Raw genomic sequence first — 20,132 nt, 5'->3', positions numbered from 1 at the left:
CATGAACTTTGGTGGCATGAGAAAATTGAACACCTGAAAAGAGTCAAAAACTCATAGTCATGGGCAGATCTAAAATCAGCAGGTACTTGTTTTATGACATTGTAGGCTATGTTTGTATTTAAAGTAACTCTACACAACTACATTTTGTAAAGTATTTACACCAGAAAACAAATAACTTAAAAAAAGTATTTGGCACCTCCTGAAAAATAAAATAAATATTCAGTAAACATTTAGTGAAGCTTCAAAAATAATTTATTTGCAATAAATTAAACATTTCAAATATAACATCAGAAATCCTACATATCTTAAATGTTGCACCTGCTTCATGTTAAACATTCCAGCCATATATAATGTGTCTTCAGACAATAAAATAGCTTTGTTCGTTTATTCAGTGTTTTGAGTAGTTTTGTAAAGTACATGATCAGTTTGATAGCAGTGGCTCCACCTATGTGATCCCCTTTTCATATCTATTATTTTATTGGTGCAAATAACCCTGATTCGGTTGCTCTGAAGTCCCAAAATTAATGCAGTCAGTTGAGTTTTTATCAGAAAAATATATGGCCAAAAACACATGTACATTTTTACATGCTGGTTGGGGTTATGTTTTCCTTTAGGTGGAGGTTTACTAATGTCTAGTTGCTAGAAGTCTTCTAGCCCTGAGTATGTCCTCTCTACCTATCCGCTTGTCGTGAAATCACATCTATCTTTTTAAAACCTTTCCAAAGACCTTTTCTTGGTCTAAACTGTTGCATGTTTGTCACTCATTTGAGACTGACATTTATTTCAAATGAATCACTCCGATAATGCTCCTGAATATATAATACAGAATGTGTTGCTATGATTACTTAACCTATGTGAGGAATTTTGCACAATATACAGTATGCAGTCTTGCTGCAAAGTAATGACCATTATTGCAATAATGAAATGTCCACATCAACTGAATTCACTATGATATACTCGTATATTTTACTTAATGGGTGTTAAAAGTAGCCGCAAGGAGAGAAATACCTGAACATATATTATTTACCGACATAATTTATATCAAACTTATTGCCCTGCTTGAGTCTGCTCGAGAACCTTGCTAGTTGAAGTTTCACAAGCAAACGGAAAAGCATTATATGTTTTATGTTCCACAGAAAGTACCTTTACAATAAAAAAGGATATTTTCTTATCAGATACAACATTGAACAATCTTTTAAAACCAATGTAAAAGCAATTATGAATTGACGTACTAGATTATGACCGATCTTTGTTATTTTACTGAAACTATGGGCTTAAATCTACATTTGCTTGGAAAAACACAGAAATGGCTTTATTTTACAGTGTAAAGAAACTACGATGACTTTCATTTTTTGGGGGGTAAAATAAATAGCACTTGTTTCACGAGAACCACATAATGAATGACTGTTATACATCCAGGGAATTGTACACGTGCTGATAGAAAAAACAGTCTCAAGTGCAATCAAATGCATCATACTGGCTTTTTTTATATCAATAAATAGCGTTAGAGCATTTTCAGCATTGGTCACAATCAAACACTCCTGCAGTAGTTTGTGTTCAAACAGGCACAAGACATTTCATTGTGACTTCTCCTCATCAAGCAGCAGATTTCTCCTCAAAAGAAAATGAATCACATTTAAACCTCAGTGGTGTGATATAACATGCCTTCTGTCCCGAAGGTGCAATCATTTATCTCCACAGGAAAGTCCTCCCAGAGGTATCCTCCTTTCAAGACGTCCAGGTGCCGACCCACCAGGGGTGTTCAGTCCGTCCAAAAACAGGTTGATGATCAGTTATCCAGTGAGCTCGCCCCTCCGTTGGTAGCTTTGCCTTTTGATTTGCCCGATGAGCGGAAAGAGAAGCGTTTTATCAGACGCCGAGAGAAGCTGCCAGACTTTTTACGGTTGATAGTTGCAGCGGCAGCAAAGTTATTGCCCATGTTGGAGATGTCTTCGTGGGATTGGCTGAGACTGGACTCCTTCTCTCGATGTCTTCTGCGGAACAACAGCTTCGTTCCACTTTGGAGAAAGCCCACTAAAGGAAGCAGACAGATTTGTCAGTGTATTTAATCCTCAGTTACAATATTCGGGCTATAGAGAAAAACGCTAACCAATCACATAACTACTGGTTTAATAAATTAATGTAAATTAGATTATGAGATAGCTCCTTTATCGAATTGATAATTCAATTGAGCACAGATCCACTTAATACCACGTTGGTCTGACTGTGTTCATTCTGCAGCACAGCATCCAGGGGGCAGCAGAGTGTGTCATGCTATATGGCCTTTCAATCTGTCATAGCACAAATTAAGTTTTGATGTGATGCTGGGTTAAAATCGATTTGTTTTCACATGGAATAAACTGGACTATGTAATAAACTAGTATTGAGGGATGAAAAAGAAAAATACATGGAGAGAAATAGTCTAAATCTATTGAAATGATGCTCTAATGACGAGAAATGTGGCAACATGCAATCATAACATGTGCAAAAACATAATTAGAATAGCTAAAACATGTGTTTACACTTAGTAGAAGGCATTAATGAACAATATTAGTAGAAACTGGTTCTCTAATGTTTTCAGTGCGCAGACCAAGCAGCAGACTATGACCCCCGTGTTACCTTTATGGTCCTTGAGGCTGCAGGTCTCCAAGGCCCCAGCCGAACCAGTATCCGACTCCACATCGTCCACAGAGGGGCGCTCCGACACATCGGAAGGTGTGGTTTCATCGGCCTCCTGGTTTTGCCCCGCCCCGTAATGGTTGCCATGCATCGCTGCGTCCATGGCTGCAGCGTAGCCGCTCGATAACGCTGAGTCATCTTCTGAGAGGGGAACCTGCCGAGTGTTGGATATTGACTCAAATGATGCCCTTTTAGAAATGTGAGCATGAATAATGAATGGATGATAGGAGTGAGGGACGTGTGTAACTGATTGTTGGACCTGGAACACTGCTTATTATGAATACTTGAAATATATCATGGACACTTAAAATCGTGACACATACCAGTGAATTGTGTGAAGGATAGCCTCTTTCACTGAATATGTTTCTGCAGTCTTTCAGGCAAAAACAAATCAGGTCAGAGGACTCTAATTCCCCTATAATGTGGACCAATGGGGGACTGGGGCTGTGGGCTAAATTTAGATCAAACTCATTTTGCCTGGCTCCATGTCATTCCTTAAAGGTAGGTTTCGCAAACCTTGTCAATGACTCATTTACTGAAGAGAAGTTAGGTAAATCATCTACAAACAATACCATGTTGATATATGTTCACAAAATAGCTCTAAAAGAAAGACACCGTACTGTCTGGTTTTTCTTTTTCCAGTAATGGCACTTATTCAACAACCACTACATTTGACACAGTCTCCATCCTCTGACCTTTGACACGCCTGAGATGATCAGCGTGCTCCTCTTCGTTGGCGTCTTCCGTGATACTTTGGCGGCGGACTCTGTCAGCTGCCGGATGGCCGTCTCTGCAACAGGATCCAGGCCATTAGACAGGCGGCTGCTCTCTGAGCAACAAGAGCACACACACATGTAAATCAGCACTATACTAGTAAAAAGGCGAAATAGAGGTTCTCAAAAAGGGTGAGCATTATTACAATGAATTTTGTTCCTTTTTTGTGTCTAAGAAAATTCAAATATGTAAGTAAATTATCAAACATTGTCTTTTATGTCCGTCAGACATTTCTGCAAGTCCTTTTTCTGTGAAACTACATTAAGGTTTTGATCAGGAGTACCTGCAGGAGAGATGTGTGCTGTGAAGTGCATTCCTCTCATCTCCTGTTACACTGCAGCCTGCTGCTTATCCTACTTTGCATTGTTATGTAAAACCGTGTCAGTCCTTTCTCAAACTCACTGCTGAGGTTGGGGCTGGGGCTGCCGTCTGTCAGGATGGTGGCTTTCTTCTCCGTCACCTCCAGCTTAGACGGCGAGCGCAAAGGGGATTCACCTGAAATCACAACCATGTTATCTCAATTGTTTCTCTACGTTATGTATAGCTTCTCGTACAACTATCCCAGCACAATGTTATAGATGACTCTGTTTATCTACCTGGACTGCGGTCCAGTTTGAGTCGAGACTGGATGGTGGTGACCGTGGTTACGATGGTTCCATCCGGCATGATGGTTCGGTCCACGTCGACTTTCTTACTCGGGGTGAGGGAGGAACGAAGTGGCAAAGCATTGTGGGGGCTGCGTGGCTCTTCTGTTTCCACATAAACCAGCTAGAGGAGGGAGAAAAACAACTTGATTTTGCTAATAAGGTGTAAAGTGTGGATGGGCACTCTATTAAAGAAGTCAGCACTTGATTTAAATAGAAATCTGGACCTGCAGGGCACATTTTAGATGAGTAATCAGTTCAGGTATAACAGGTTGTAGGAGGAAATGTTACCGTGCAGAGAAGAAGCAGACGTTTTGTTATCTTTGAAGAAATATGTAAATGTCAAGTTGAACGGAAAAAATGCCAGAAGAGATGAGAGACAATGGACTTTGTATCAGCTGTTATACAACACTGCCTCTCCCTTTGTGTTGAAGCTTTGTTTCATCCCAGCTCGCTTGATGTTAGATAATAAAAGTGTGATGTAACTGTGCACTTCAAAAGCTGGAGATCGGCTTTGAAAGAGCTTTCCATCATTTGACAGAAATGAGCTGCATCTTGTCCCTCACCTCTGCTGTGATGGTGGCGTTTGGAGCCAAGCCGTGTCCGGGGCTGATGGACAGCGTGTGTTGTCCGGTGGGAGCTTTACACCGGAGGTCCAAAGGGATGGAGGCGTGGCCAGGCAGGAACTCTATCCAGATTTAAAACAAAACAATGTTTATTTGTACAAACAACATGAAAACCGTTTTTTTCACTGTAGTTCTGGGGAGAGTATCCTGGCATTTAAAAAAACGCTTACAGTTACAGTAAAGCCTGCCAACATTGCATTTCAGGCCTCATCGATTTTGCTTTAGCAGTTAAACATTCCTGCTGATCAGGTTCCTGAGCAGCGGCCAACACTAAATTGCTATTGTGCAATGCCTTACGTTCCCTTGTGCCGTTCCGCTCCAGGAGTCTGACTCTCAGCTCTTTGGACTCCAGACCCACCTCCCTTAGACACACAGGGAACAACTGTGTTAGATCTCAAGGGAAAGCTGACTATGCACAAATGAATTCATTTGGAAAATGTATCGCAAACCCCCTGAAAACTTGCCTCCAAAATGTAAATAATGTCCTATAACGAAAACATTTGTATCCCTTTACAAGTAACAGTCATATTATTTATTAAACGTATTGATAAAGCGAGTATTCCTCATCGTGTGTGGGTGTAGTTTGGTCATATTTGATTGACAGTAAAGCAATCAAATTCTGATTCAGATTCTCCTCAACCTTGTTTTCTGCACATTTATGTATTTTGTTAATTTGACAGGGACGTTGCAAATTAATCGACATTTCTGTGCCACCGTTGTTTCTCATCTGTAGTCCCTGTCACATAATAAAGCACATCCCCTCATTCAAATTAGCATGAAAATCAGAGAGATACAAAACAATTATAACAAAATCTCTCATGCAACATAACCAAAAGTGTTCTGGCTGATTGATGGGATACACGTCTGGGGATTTCTATGTTAACATGAATGTACAGCTTATTTTTTTTTCATCACAGCAGCCATCTTACAGAGCGATTTCTTCACTCCACTCCAGCGGGGCGTTGTAGTTTCCGGGTGCGGACAGGAAGCGGGTGGTCCTCTCTGTGGAGGGGGGGTCCAGGCTCAGGACACAGCACAGCTCCCCTGATCTGGACCACTGACCTGCGTGCACACAGCGAGACAGTGAGCAATCTGCAGGAGGCCGGGCGGAAAGGATCTGACGCCGAGGGAAAATATCTGACCTTTACTTAAGGTCGCCGTGAGCTGCCGGAGCAGGAGCCGTCTCACTACGACACTCTGGGGTACAGAGTTCAATCCCACTGATGGATGGTCCATGGGGGCCTGGGAGCGTGAGTAAAAAAGGTACAAAATCTATCACACAGCATCGAGTCATGGCAATTTATTTATTTCAGAAGTCCTTGTTTGTGTTTGTCTTACTGCTTCAAAGGAAGCAAATGAGACATATTTCTCACCGAAGGACTGGACGCACAGGTTTTCAGGTTGAGAACCATGGCAGGCTGAGCGCTGAACAGCGTGTCCTCGATCAGTCCTTTAATCGTGTCCAGGTCCGCCCGGCCCTCCGTGCCCTGACACAAACAACAAACAGCTGATTAGTATGTGTCAACAAACTGATCTATGGACATAACTTATGGATTTTTATACATTTCTTGCCTGATACTATCTTACGTTATCCAGTAGGAACAAATAGAACAGAGCTGTTTATTGTTGCATAATAATAAAAAAAAACGTTTACCCCTTTTTTTTATTTATCTAACCAATCCCCATTTTCAATACCAATGCTGGCTTGGATACATATTGTAGACTCTTTCAGCGGGTATCCCCTGCTATTAATTGCGCTATATAGTATTATTATTTTCAAGGACATTTTCATTCATTCATTTTTCTCAGTTGCATATAAAGATGATCTATTAAGTGTGAGGGTTTTGATAAATATGACAAAGCATTCAAAGCTTGATTTAAAAAACGATAAAAGCTTAACATGTAAAAAAGACATTTGGTACAACTCTATTTTTTTACTGCCAAAATGCATCAAATTGCAGGCACGCTTATGTAACAATATTCAAGAACGGCCTTTCCCTCATGACTCATGGCTAGTTTTGTGGGGGGTCGTGACTCACAAGCAAATCATCACATGCTGACTGAGATTTAGAAACATAATTTGACAGAAAGCATGAGCATAGTAAGGAAAGAATTTCATATTGTCTAGTCATTTTTTTAACACATGTGACCTTTTAGCTTGTAAACTCCAGACCGGTGCAGAGACGAGGCCTCAGCTGACAGCATGTGGCAGACATCTCATATTAATGATATCAGTGTCACATGTTCTCACCTGTCTCTGCAGCCTGCATGGAGACACGCTCAGAGAAAATGTCGGCTGCTTGGAAAGAGTCCAAGACATCAGCAGACCTTCGTCCTCCACCTCCTCCAGACACACCACCACCTGAGGGAGAGAGACAAGGGGGGCAAGGTTGAAAAACACATCACACCTAGTTGCAGACTGCACACCAACCAACATGCAGACAGATTGCACAAAGGAATATTATAAGGATTCTACACGTTTCATTATCTAATTATAAATATTCACTACAGTACTTCATTTTTATAATTTAGTACAAACAAGGGAGATTAGGCTTCCATGAACATGATGGTATTGATGAAGAACTCTATTGGTATGGGCTTAAATTAAAGGTATTAGAATAGTAGAAGTATTAGTATTTAGTAGGCTTAGCAGTTCTAGAGGATACGCAGTCTCTGCTAGCTTCTGAAATACATTTAACACGACAACACAAGCTAACATTTGGAGCTAGATAACATGAAGAATTTTCTGGTACGATAACACATTTCTCATTATGCTAGATGGTGAAAGGAGTTACGGGTAGCTGGAAAAACAATTCCAACATGATTATCCTGTTTAAAAAAGAGAGAAGAAACACGGTCACTGATGCAGAAAGCACCAGGATGTGAAATGGGTTCTTACTGTGGGTTTTATAAATACTTGTATTGCAGAGATAAGAAAGCATTGTGTTATTGTGTAAACTGTACAAAACATCTACAATATTTGCAAAGAAATGTAATACAATGTTGTACATCTTGGGAAATGTGGTTTATCTTGACCATTGCAAGACATGTCTGTATCACTTTGATTCCTCTTCTTTTAATTTCCGTTACACAAGGCAGGGAAGTTTGATGGTGCCTCTGGCGTGTTAAAAACAACAATGCTTTTGCAAATGATGTTTGTGTCTATTTGCATGAAGAGCGGGGAAGTAAGACTTGATTTAAAGTGGTCCCTTTGAAAAGCATGTGGAGACACATTCTAGTGTGTGTGAACTGACGTACTTATAGCTGCCCCATTGTGATTGGGTCGATGTTAAAGCCAGGTGTGAACAGGGCCCATTAATCATCATCTCATCACAATGACGGGCGACAGCCAGATGCCTTTTTTTTTTAATTTGAATGAGAATGCAAATGTTGCTTTGAGATTTGTTTTATAGTCCTGCCCTCAAATGTGCAAATTGCAAAACAATCCAGGTGGTGTGCTTGTGTACCTGTGCCACCATAGGTGCTATAGTGATCTGGTAGGTATCCATGGAAACGGCAGCATGTGACTGCAGGGTGACGGTCACAGGGAGCGTCACTGTGTCCACCCAACATTTACAGTGTAAAACCTGGAAAAACAAGAGGAAGTTGGCAAAAAAATGACAAACCTTGATATTTTTATGGTGCAGAAATATGGCCCAGGAGGTTTATCATGTATTGCCCACACTTAAATAATAAAGATGACTTACCATGCGGTTTGCCGATTGGTCAGTGCAGGTCACACTCTCTATTGCAGAGTTAGCCGATAACTGGAGGCTGCTGTCAAAAGTGATCTGGATGGAGCTCTGGGAGAAACAGAGGAAGAGAAGAAAATGTCCTAAATATTACATAAGAGAAAAAGAACACACACTTGGGGACGACTTAAAAGATGTTGTACTGCAGTGATACAGTCTTTAATAAATCTAGATCACAGTCTAAACAACCAATCACATTAATCTCCCGCCCCGGACACACAAGTCACGCAAAAGTTGAACTTTTCAACGGAGGCAAAGCGACGCGACGGAACCACAATGCAGTTCGGCAAAGCGTGACGTCACCCCATTCAAAGTAAATGGGAAGCGTCTCCGTTGAAATCATATGCCAGTACAAGCTCTAGCCAATCAAACCGCGTGCTTGTGTGTCCGGGGCTGGAGATGAATGTGATTGGTTGTTGCTCGCACGCCAGACACGCCCACCGGCAAGCTTCAACGAGACGCTGCCGTGTGGACGTACCGTATCGCCTATTGGTATTTGCGCAGAGTGATTGAACTCATTAACAGGCTAATCACATCCTTAAAAAAAATAACATTGCTTTGAACACTTCAGAATACAGCAAGCTCACAATCTCCCTGTTCCCTTTGGCACATTTTGTAACTGAGTCGAGATTACTAATGCATGACTATATTTCTCCTGCCAAAGGCGAACCATTTCCAGGTCACACTGTTAAGTTTGATACAGGACATTTAAATGAATCAATAAACCTGTAAGGTGCCACAATGTGTACGCCAACAATCATGAGGCTGTTGTAATTATCGTGCGTGGCAGAGCACTACTGTGGTTAAAGTCCAGGCGGCTCCTTGGCTTTATGATGAACAGTGCTGCAAGACACTGGCATACGCACCACAACATATGTTTGACCAAATGGTGGTAATGAGTACAAGTTAATATGAATTTCTGTAATAATACGTTTTCGGGTTTCCCCTCTCAAACAGCCTCGTCCGTTATCAAGACTGCATCCGTTAATTCTTAGTCATGCCTACATAAATACAGGAGACACCTCCAACAAAAGGAGTTTCCAGTGTGAGAGAAGATTCACCAGAAGCATGGCAGCACCAGTGACCTACAATCAGTGTGTGTGTGTGTGTGTGTGTGTGTGTGTGTGTGTGTGTGTGTGTGTGTGTTGTGTGTGTGTGTGTGTGTGTGTGTGTGTTGTGTGTGGTGTGTGTGTGTGTGTGTGTGTGTGTGTGTGTGTGTGTGTGTGTGTGTGTGTGTGTGTGTGTGTGTGTGTGTGTGTGTGTGTGTGTGTGTGTGTGTGTGTGGTAGCCAGTAGGGCAGAAAGCCAAGTACGATGCTGTAAGCTTACGTAGGTTCATGGACCAACACGAGAGCGTACAACCGGCTGTGTTAACTCTGGTTGGCTGGAGCCTTTAAAACTGTTCAGCCACCCAACCGTTCATTACATCCAAAGTGCAGAACGAACATGATGGGATGCATTTCGTATTGAGTGGGGTTAGATAAAGCCATTATCACAAGGTTATGAATGTGTGAGGCCCAGAGACGTGTATTACCAAAGGTCTGCGTCAATACACTCAAAACCCCTCTAGGATATTTGCAACGAGGGAAATTGTAATCGTTACAATGTTGTGAGTAAATACTTCTAAGTGACAGTTTTTTTGGGACACCCACATTCTGCAATAATTCAATTATAGTGTCACTTTTTTTTTTTACACTATGCATTTCGCCTTTACTAGAAATCTCATAAAGACAAGAAGCCTGGGATGGGGGATGTTGATCATATTCAGGCTATCGGTATGACGTCCACAAATGTGTGTTCTGCACATAACAACTAGGCCACCAGACCTCCCATTATGACGAGTCTAAAAACACTCCGGATCTAAATTTATGACAAAATATTTCCCAATTGCTTGAGGACACAAAGCGGCACAGGCTTGCCAAAATGTGTCAGTCAAAATCTTGCATGCCTTAAAGAAGGTTGGCTCAGATGATGTTTCTGCTGATATAATGTCCTGTTTAAATCAATTTCTGGGCTGAAATATAATCCCATCTTTATATATTATAGATATTTTGGGGTTTACCACAGTGTTAGTTCAACATTTGTATGTGTAAATGCGTGGAAGCTGAAATGAAACCGCTATCATCCAGTTTATAGGTCGGGCAAGTGCCTAAAATTGACTGGTTTATGGGTTTTTTATCATTTTTGCATTCATTGGCTTCTTCAGCAGCCATCTGGTGCTCCGTGGTGTTCTACATCCTCCTAGCGGAAGCTACAGAACGCATTTTGTCATGAGAGTGCAGTGCTGGCCTCATAACCTCTGATGTGTCCTTGTGAACCACCACTGTTCACATGAGTGTGAGTGTGTGGAACGTATTTCTGGAACGAGACAGTTCCTGAGGACATCCATGGTGTCACTTCAGTTTTATCAGAGACCCCCCCATGTAAAGCATGTGGGTCAACCAGAATAACAATCCCCCTGTGGCATTTGTTGACCCTCATCTTACTCACTGCATGCTAACACAGCTAAGATGGCTAAAAGAGGCTAAAATACCACCATCACACAATTATTTTCGGCAGTGGCAACATTTAAAACAACCACCATTTAGCTGTCAAATCTCAGTTTGATTGTACAATTGATACAAGAAAACATCCTTCATACTACTTTTGTTTTTGTGTTATAAAAAAAGGACTGTTAAAATAAATAAATCATCAGCCGTTGAAGCCTATTGTTAGTGCTGAGAGTTGTTGCCTTTTCATAAGTCTTTATACATTCTTACACTTGTTAAGTATTTAGCATAAAACTACTAAAGGTGATCTGTCAAATACCAAAGATTATTTAACATTCAATAACAGCACGTTACATTTATGATGGGACTGAATACAACTACAAGGACAAGCATTTAAGATCTAGCCTGACTTTAAACGTTTGTTCAAATTCGATATAATAACAGAATAATGGAATTTATCCCTGACCTAGAAATATTGTTAATTTAAAAGTAAAACTTCAGGTCGTTTAACTGTCAGCTGATTTTGAATTTCATCTGTGACGAGAGTTTCCTGCGCTGTCATTGTAAATGAATGCTGAGTGCTTAACGTTCCCTGTCCTTAAGGAGAATTTACTTAGTATAATCACACGGCATTAATCATCTACCGGCAGCTCAAACAGTCAGAGAGGGAAGATGTGAACTGTGGCCTCGAGCTAATCACCAGGCTCTTTATAATTGCATATCTTCAGTGGACGAGGAGCTTGTGTCCCAGCAGATGCACTCGTATGCTCTGTTAGTCCTCCTCCACCACCCACTGCTCCCCGTGACAATGGCTTCTCATCACGTGCATGACAGAGCTGCTATGATCTGCAGGTCTGAAGGGGCCAGCCTGTTCAGTCATTCAAGCCTCCTCCGCAAAATAATCCAGCAGGAAACATTCGAATAGCTCCATATCAAGCCCGCCGGCCAAAGGCATTATATCCTGAGGCTCCTGCAGTAATTCTAACATTTCCTCTGGATAAACAACTGAGTCATGAAACAAAGATGCATCCTAGGATTACTTTGGAAAAGGGCAGCAGCTTATATTTCTGCACAGTGTGCAAGTGGCGCTTCCGGCTTGTGTGGAATGCTCTTAAACCTTTAGAGGCATTCGGCTGAATCCGCTTTATTTTATTGATTGTTTATGGGTATACAAGTAAATCCGGTGAACTGTTGACTAACCGGAGGGCGTCCTATTTACATTGTCGGATATAACCAGCTGCGATGAAGCCTCGGGTCAAATCCCTGGATTATATGGATACAGAAGAGTGAGGAGGGGCTGGTGGGGTCTCATTAGAGTAGAGGTAGATTGGACATATCCTTAGATTTGTGAAAAACACAGCTGCAACACAAGTGCTCAGCATCTCTGCCTATCACCCTGAGGTTGCAATTGTCTTATCTATATCTCACAAATCATATAATTATAAATGTTTCTTCTTGGAATTAAAATGGCGGAAATAAAAATACAAATCGCTGAATGGAAGGAGCTGAATGTGTCACTAACACTTCGTCTCTAGAAACCCAAAAATGATGTTTTACCTTTTACAATTTTCTACTGTTTTTATGTAACAACCTGTCAAGATTCAGCCCCCTGGTAGCAGATTAGTTACAGCACATGTCATATAACCCCCAATGCCCCTGGTTGGACTCAAAAAAAGATCTTATGGGGGGGGGGATTTTTTTTGTCTCTTCTTGTTGTTTTGAATACTTGACTTCAGGGGTCAGGGTCAGGTCTCCTCTGAGGTCAAGGTATGAGCTGTTCTGTGAATTTGCAGCGTTAAAATATTATTATGAGTATTGGAGGGTTCTGGCTTACGTTACTATGTGCTGCAGTGAGTGGAATATCAACAAGGTAAAGTGATCCACATATTGAAAATTGCTATTTGAAATGACAGAAAGTGACCTTGTGATACTTATGAAATCTTCATAATGAAACCCACAGAAGATTGCACAGTGGTGTTACGCCCCTTTTAGAAGTGGAGAAACAATCACAAGAGTAAACGTGTAATTTATACCAGGAAATACCTCAAATCCCCAGATATGTTGTTGAAGACAAAAGCAATAGATCGCAGGATACTAGATCAAAGCGGCCCTATTATTCATTTCCAGCTTCCTATTTGCATTCAAATGCAAAAAAAACAACTAAATAACACACTACTGGAAAGTCAAAACAACAAAAAGCGCATAGTATGGCCCCTTTAGGACAATCTGCTATCTAACAGATCAACACCTTAACTTCCTTTTAAATACTAACAAATATATATCAATTACATTCTTTCAAACCATTTTCCAAACACTTTCAGGATATACAATTATATGTACCATGTAATATGTGTAATCTTTTCAACCACATAGCATATATGGGGTGGTGGTGGCGAAGTCCATAGGGACTTGGCTTGGCAACTGGAAGGTCACCAGTTCAAGTCCCGGCAAGACCAAGGGTGTTTCTCAATCGCGAGTAAAGCTGCTTCAGAGCCACTATTTCAAGCCGCCGAAGTACTGTTCCAATCTCCAGCATACTTGGAAATCTACCGAGCCCGGCGTACTTCGTAGCGAGAAATTTCGAGGCTGCACATGTGTAGACTCCGCGGTCTTAAAATGCTTAAAAATTGTGCATTGTGGAAAATGTAAGGCGGGGCCTCTCATATGACGCACACTTGCTAGCGTTTTCCGAATGCCAGGAAGTATTCTTGCCTTGCTTCTGAAGCAAGATGCTCGGCAGACATGTGCTACCAAGCAAGCGTACTCGCGATTGAGAAACACCCCAAGTGCCGTTCATAATGGCAGCCCACTGCTCCTAACACTAGGATGGGTCAAATGCAGAGAAACCATTTTGTTACATAGTACCTGTACTGTGTAATGACAATACAAGTACAACAACAATATATGAACATCCTAAGAAACCATGAATTTACTTTTCACAATCAAATGTAATCTATCGCAGCTCGATGAATACCAATACACACAGTAAGAGGTGTAAACAACGGAAGCAAAACCTTCTTTTCCCTGACTGCCAATGAAATATCCCTCATGTTTATCCACTGGAATAAAAGGTCATGTGTCATTGGGGCAGAAAACCAATACTGAAATGAATATCCTCTCACAAAATGATCCCAAGAGCACCGCAAAGTCAGCGTATAATGCTACGGATAAACGAACGTGTGTTACATCCTTTACTGCCTTGTCTTTAAAGCCAGATTTCAGAAGAATTACATGAGCTTGACCTAACATATGAAAAGCCAGGGAGGACAAAAACAATCACAAAAATCCCTTAATCCTTCTGTCAAAATAGTTGCCGATTAATTTCCTGTCTCAGCTTTACATAAAACGATTTGATGGAGGTATATTTGTACCAATTTAATGTACAATAGATAGTTTGTGAATGTATCTTTTCCTGCTGCCATGCATCAAATCTTTTTTACCACCAGATTGATTTTTGGTTATGGATTTATGTTTATTCTAGTTTCCGAAAAGCTATTTTTTTTTAGTAGTACAACTTTCTGTGCAGGCTTATTCAACTTGCTTTATTTGGATACATTTCAACATAATTATTTAAAGACCGCTGTCAGCATCCATTTTTAATGCAGCACAAGTACTTAGGTTAATGCTATAAAGGCTTTGCGTCCTAATCCCCACATGATGACATTGAAGCCGTATCTTCATTGTGCTTTTTCCCTGCGGAGAAGCTCATGTTTTGCCGGATGCAGAAACATAATCAGGAAATGCAAGTCAGGTGAGAACGTGAGGCTGCTCTAGTGTCTTTTTTCTTAGTGCCCACAGCAGATGGCCTGCAGGTGTTTACTGGGTGTGAGAGGTTGAGAATGTGACGTGACTCACTTGTGACCACTAAATACTTGCCATGTATCCAAAAAAACCTACAACAGGTTTTTCCCGACTTTTTTTTTTATGAAGGAAATACAAATAAAAAACCAAGGCCAAGTTTCAACACTACAGTAACAAGAAAATAATGAAAGTGGATATGTTGTGCTCATTTTCAGGTTGATATTTGTATGTTGTGTCTCTTCTGTGACATGTCTCCATGCTTTAATGTTCAAAAAGCTCTTTATTTGTCTCATACTGCCTGTGCTGCAGCACCTCTTTTCACCCTCTGTCTGAAACCAGAGCCCAGTCTGCTCTGATTGGTTGGCTGGCCGGCTCTGTTGTGATCGGTTAGAATTGTCCCACCCCTTAGTTTATCACGTACAATGTGTTTGAGAGCTAGCCAATAGAAGCGCGAGTGTTACACAGTGATGTCACTATGTTACGGAAGTAAACAAAGGAGTTAAATGGAGGCGTTTCATGCAGGAAGGGGGTGGAGTGTCTGGGCAGAAACTCCTTCTAGAGGTTACTTTAAGATTTTAGCTGTTGCAGACCATTTACATTTTACAAAAGGAACGGGAAAACTCCCAAAAGCATAATATGGCTTCTTTAAATAGATACTACCACATGTTATATCTTAATTATAAAAGCTGCAGATGCCAAACCTAGGTGACAGGATAAGGACAGTGATTGGACGAAGCTAGCCTTTTAGACTGACTACTGGAAGAAGCTGTTCTAAATACAGCAAGACATGTTTCTTATATTCGTATCTCGTTCAAAGTTTCGTTAAAAAACGCGTTTGTGATTTGCATACGCCCCAAAACACATTAACAATAACAGATTGCATGAAACAATTTGTTATTGTGATGAGTAAACTCGGGAAGTTTTGGCTCACACCCTCAGTTCACAAACTAACAACACATGGACAGACAGACGTGGACCGCTTGGCTCCTCCACCACACACTGACGCATTTTCTCAGTCTGGAGAACTATCTTAAAAAAACATTGTATGTTTTATGATTGCTGGGCAAAAGCCCTGCAATCATACGCCTAAAGGTCATAGAAGAGCAGAAGAAACATGAAGGTTATAGGTTCTTACGTGCAATAAATCTCCATGGCAACTTTCTTTTTTAAAACCCTTTCTAAGCCTCCCTCATGTGTTTGATGCTAATTCCACCACAAACAGAGTAGCTGTGCAAAGAGCAAATACAGCTAGGTTGTATAGGGATTTCTATTTATATCTCCTTTATACTAAGCCTCAATAAATGTCCACAGTTCACCCAAGGTTCACTCCAATGTTGTGCAGTTTCTTGGTAACCGAGAGCAATAGATCAACTTATTAGAAAGAAAACTAAGCTGGGAGACGCTCCAATTTACCGCCATATATCAGAGAGAAGCAGTTACAGGAGAAATACACTCGATCAGTTCACTGACCTGTTTATTACAAGCTCAAAAATGCGTAACACTGGGAGAAAAAAAATACAGCTAACTTAATGCTGCATACCAAAAGACATGTGATATAACATAAGACCATGAAGGATTCACACAAAGAATCACAAACATGTTCAAGCTCTAACTAAAGCAGTTTGTACGGTATATTACACGGAACAGACTGGCTTTGAAGGACTTTTCTCTCTATACTAAATGGATATCCTAAACAACACAAACACTGTCAGACTTTAAAGGCATCCTTTTCCATTTTTGGAAATGTGCATCGTGTTGCACCGACTAAAGGGACTGATGTACTCCAGAGCAGACTGAAAATCGACAGCTGTGGTCACCGACGTCACAGGGACCCTTGTGTACTCACAGATGCGGAGAGTATAATTTTGGCTTTAAATGTTACGATCAATACCACGCTCTTAATTTATAATCTAACTACAGTTGGCGTAGCTTAGCATAAAGACTAGACAGTATTCCTTGAAGGGACCAATATGTACGATTTAGGGGGATCCAGTGTTTCCCACAGAATTTGATTCCTCCCCCCCCCCCCGGCAAAAAAAGCCAAAGGCCCCTTAACCTATTTGGGTGGCCCACGCATCCACCCCCCCCTCAAATAAGAAAATTCATGCGAGTTCATGGCTACTGTAGACAACGTTCTTGTTGCTCTGTGTTTTAATGAGTGAGACACACCGGAGTTGAGGATCTGTGGGGTTTATTCTCCCAAAAATATAATTTACAATTTAGGCATTTAGCAGACGCCTTATTCCAAAGCGACTTACAATGACCAATTACAGGGACATTCTCCCTGGAGTAACTGAGGGCTAAGTGCCTTACTCAAGGGCACACTAGTAGTGGTGTTCCAGGCGGGATTTGAACTCGCAACCTTCCGATCATCAGCCCACCTCACTATCCATTCAAATTAAAAAAATGTATTAGATCCATTTGTGGCGGACGATATTTAATTGTGGCAGCCCGCCACAAATAAATCAATGTATGGGAAACACTGGGATCTATTAGCAGAGATGGCCATTTACATTTGTAATATTCTCAAACTAACAACTGTTGTAGTTCAGAATGAGCTTTTTATATCAACATAGGGAGCAGGTCCTCTACCACAAATTCTTCCATGTCGCACTGCCATCTTTCTACAGTAGCTTAGTAAGGACAAACTAAAAACTGGCATTATAGGTGGCCTTCCACTTTTGTCTATACCTGAAGGCCACTACAGTTCCTCACATCTATAATTTGGTTGGATGGCACTACATGAAGATCAAGTTTATTACAGAGCTAGGTCATACAGTCAGACTCCTACGACATATATAACCAATATAACCAATATGAAATTGCAAATGCATGCAAAATACTGTTCAATATTTGTTAGCAGGGTATCTAAAAAACAATACATTTAAGAAATGTGCTGAACAAGTACTGGCTTATTTATTGAATCGTCTCCTTCTTTATTTTTTTATCAAACCAATATGCAAAACTTGCACCATCACCAAATTGTTCTGTCTCCAAAGAGTTCACTCGAACATCTGAGGCGAGGCTGATCCTTCTGAATCAGAATCAAGTGCCGTTTGTTGTGCATGTTTGCTTTGTGGATTGAACTGACCCATTTAAACTCGCCGCCAACTCATCTCTCATGCAACACACACACACACACACACACGGTTTCTGAGTGGGGGGTGCAGAGGATCCTCCTCCTCTTCCAGCAGTGCTCACATCTAACCGTGTGGAAGACTTTGATTCACACAGATCAAAAGGAGCTATTTAAAAGGAGAAAGACCTTTTCGAAACGTACTCTAATCCTCCAACACGTGCCAGACAACCGACCGTCTGGACTCTCAGCAGACTGAATCCCACATTCTTGGTCGAAGCAGCTACCTCTTGCAGTTTTAATACAATCTATGAGCTGCAGGGGGAGGTGAGAGACAACTATTCTTCATAGACTTCGATCAAAATCATCCATTTCCCCCATCACAGGCCGGGGTATCAAACTATTTTTATCAGCCGTGGGTGTTCGTACTGTGACTACGCTGACTGGTCTTGCCTCTCCTCTCTTATGTGCATTGATTCAGAGCTGTTACGCAACGCTCTGCCCCCCATCCTCTTACGGATTAGACACTCCAACTCCCACACCTCCACCTCGCTGCCTACACACACTTCCAGCGCACAAGGGCACACCGACTGTATCAGCTCTTGCTTAACTATTAATGCCTCTGCTCAGCGGAGTAACCTTAGCCGTGCTCCTTTACACACTGACATCATGTTTATTCATCTCTCCTATGCAGTATGATATGTGCTACACCTCCTCCAATTCATGGCTGGGACATGTATTAATATTAAGTCGGTATTGGGACATGAGCATAGATATCCTAGAAGTGGTACATTTTGTTCATAAATGTTTTCTGGCTTCTTTCTGTACATCAAGACTGTTTTATCTCTTCTGTTATATGCCACTGAGGGTTTTTATCCACATTTCTGAGGATTAATAATACAAATGTCATTATGTAACTTTTGTTAAAGCATTAATGAACAACCCAATATTTATATAGGTCTGTCCTCTTCTTAAGAAATGTTAAGTCGACTAGCATACATTTTGGATTTTGGTTATCTTATCAGATGAGATGTGCTCATAATTTTCTTTAACATCAGACATTTAGCAGGAAAAAAAGTCCAAAAAATGAATCATGGACGACAGAAATCTGTGTCGACTTATCGACTAGAGCTGGTAGCCCTAGATATCAAGTATTTTCCTCAGAAATCTTGTGATAGCCGTGGTAACAATATCTGAAATTAACAACTCACCCCATGCCTGCACGCTTGCTCATTCAGAGCTTTGACCCAGGTCCTCTGCCAGTGCTCTCTGAAGGACTTGAAGGAGAACAGAGAGGTCAACAGGCCTTTGACCCCTGCCTCAGATGAAGCTCCTGCACCCCGGCCCGAGCGGAGCTTCAGCAGGAAGCCCCACGCTCCTCCAGCCAGGCTCTGCTGGGGCTGTGTGATGGAGAGCTGCTGCCAGGCTATATCTCTCCTGTCCTGCTTGGCTGTCTTCCTGGATCTCCACAGACGCAGCACGGTCAGCAAGTACTGGAGCAGCCATCCCAGCACAATGAGCAGGGAGGTTAGGAAGAGACCCACCAGACACAGCCAGCCCAACTCCTGGAGCTCCATCACCGTCTCCTGGAGCCTCTCATACCACCAGGTCCAGATGGAAATATCAGGACTGTCAATCAGAGCAGAACCGCTGAAGAACCCTGTGAGTAGAGGCAAAATACATCAGTCAGTCATCTTGATTCAATGTGTCATAACAATGTATAACCCAAAATGCAAAGGGGATGCACAGACACGGAGGCTATGACCACTTTGACTTTAATATGCTTGGTTTTATATCCCATGCAACACACCATGCATATGAAGCAAAAGCCCTTGAACCTGCGTTAACGTTACGTAGATAAGGATTAATTGTGCATTATCTAAGAGGACGATGTAGCAGCAGGTTTATTCGGAAAATATAACAACAGATTATAAATTGTAGCTTCATAACAACCTACCGTTTAACTTGAACAGTCCGTGCTGCAGGCTGCAGGGTAACGAACGCGATGCATTGGTAACATGAAGCTGGTTTCATGGCGATGACCTGCCAACAGCAAATGTGTTTGTCCCATCTCCAAATCTGAAGCGACGTTTTGACTGAGGTCTCCCTGCGGTCATTAATAGATTCAAAATGAAGCCTCCTGTCCTCTGTAAAAACCGACAGAGTCCGGAGGGTTTAGGCTCTCCGCTGCTCGTACCCTCCTACCTCTGTCACCTCTCCACAATGATGGTTTGATAAAGAAAGAGCAATGCGGAGGAGGCCCACAGGTGGCGCTGCAGAGGAGGAACGCAG

At 41.6% G+C, this 20,132-nt stretch overlaps 1 protein-coding gene across 2 annotated transcripts; it reads right to left on the bottom strand.

The window, feature by feature from the left end:
- Nucleotides 1–240: 240 nt before the first annotated feature.
- On the bottom strand, nt 241–20,074 carry c2cd2l (c2cd2 like). 2 transcript variants are annotated; one of them, XM_034139860.1, is made up of 15 exons: nt 19,798–20,074; nt 19,052–19,500; nt 8,431–8,526; nt 8,191–8,310; nt 6,975–7,085; nt 6,097–6,210; nt 5,866–5,965; nt 5,653–5,785; nt 5,021–5,085; nt 4,664–4,785; nt 4,050–4,221; nt 3,856–3,948; nt 3,375–3,508; nt 2,620–2,833; nt 241–2,034 (listed from the first exon to the last, which is right to left on the bottom strand). In XM_034139860.1, the coding sequence occupies exons 2-15, from the start codon at nt 19,415–19,417 to the stop codon at nt 1,790–1,792; spliced, it is 2,085 nt and encodes a 694-aa protein (XP_033995751.1). In that variant the 5' UTR covers nt 19,418–19,500; nt 19,798–20,074; the 3' UTR covers nt 241–1,789. The 2 variants fall into 2 exon arrangements, with proteins under 2 accessions (XP_033995751.1, XP_033995752.1); XM_034139861.1 differs by having other exon boundaries at nt 3,375–3,469.
- Between the last annotated feature and the right edge of the window lie 58 nt (nt 20,075–20,132).

This window comes from Trematomus bernacchii, unplaced genomic scaffold, assembly GCF_902827165.1.
Source record: "Trematomus bernacchii unplaced genomic scaffold, fTreBer1.1, whole genome shotgun sequence".
NCBI classification, from domain to species: domain Eukaryota; kingdom Metazoa; phylum Chordata; class Actinopteri; order Perciformes; family Nototheniidae; genus Trematomus; species Trematomus bernacchii.
This window is presented reverse-complemented; position numbering and strand designations above follow the sequence as displayed.

Coding starts and splice junctions, on each gene's coding strand:
- c2cd2l (XM_034139860.1), bottom strand. CDS start 19,417: ATGGAGCTCCAGGAGTTGGGCTGGCTGTGTCTGGTGGGTCTCTTCCTA. Junction 5,966..6,096: donor CCTGTGCGTCCAGTCCTTCG/GTGAGAAATATG, acceptor TCACGCTCCCAG/GCCCCCATGGACCATCCATC. Junction 3,509..3,855: donor CCCCAGCCCCAACCTCAGCA/GTGAGTTTGAGA, acceptor CTTGTTGCTCAG/AGAGCAGCCGCCTGTCTAAT.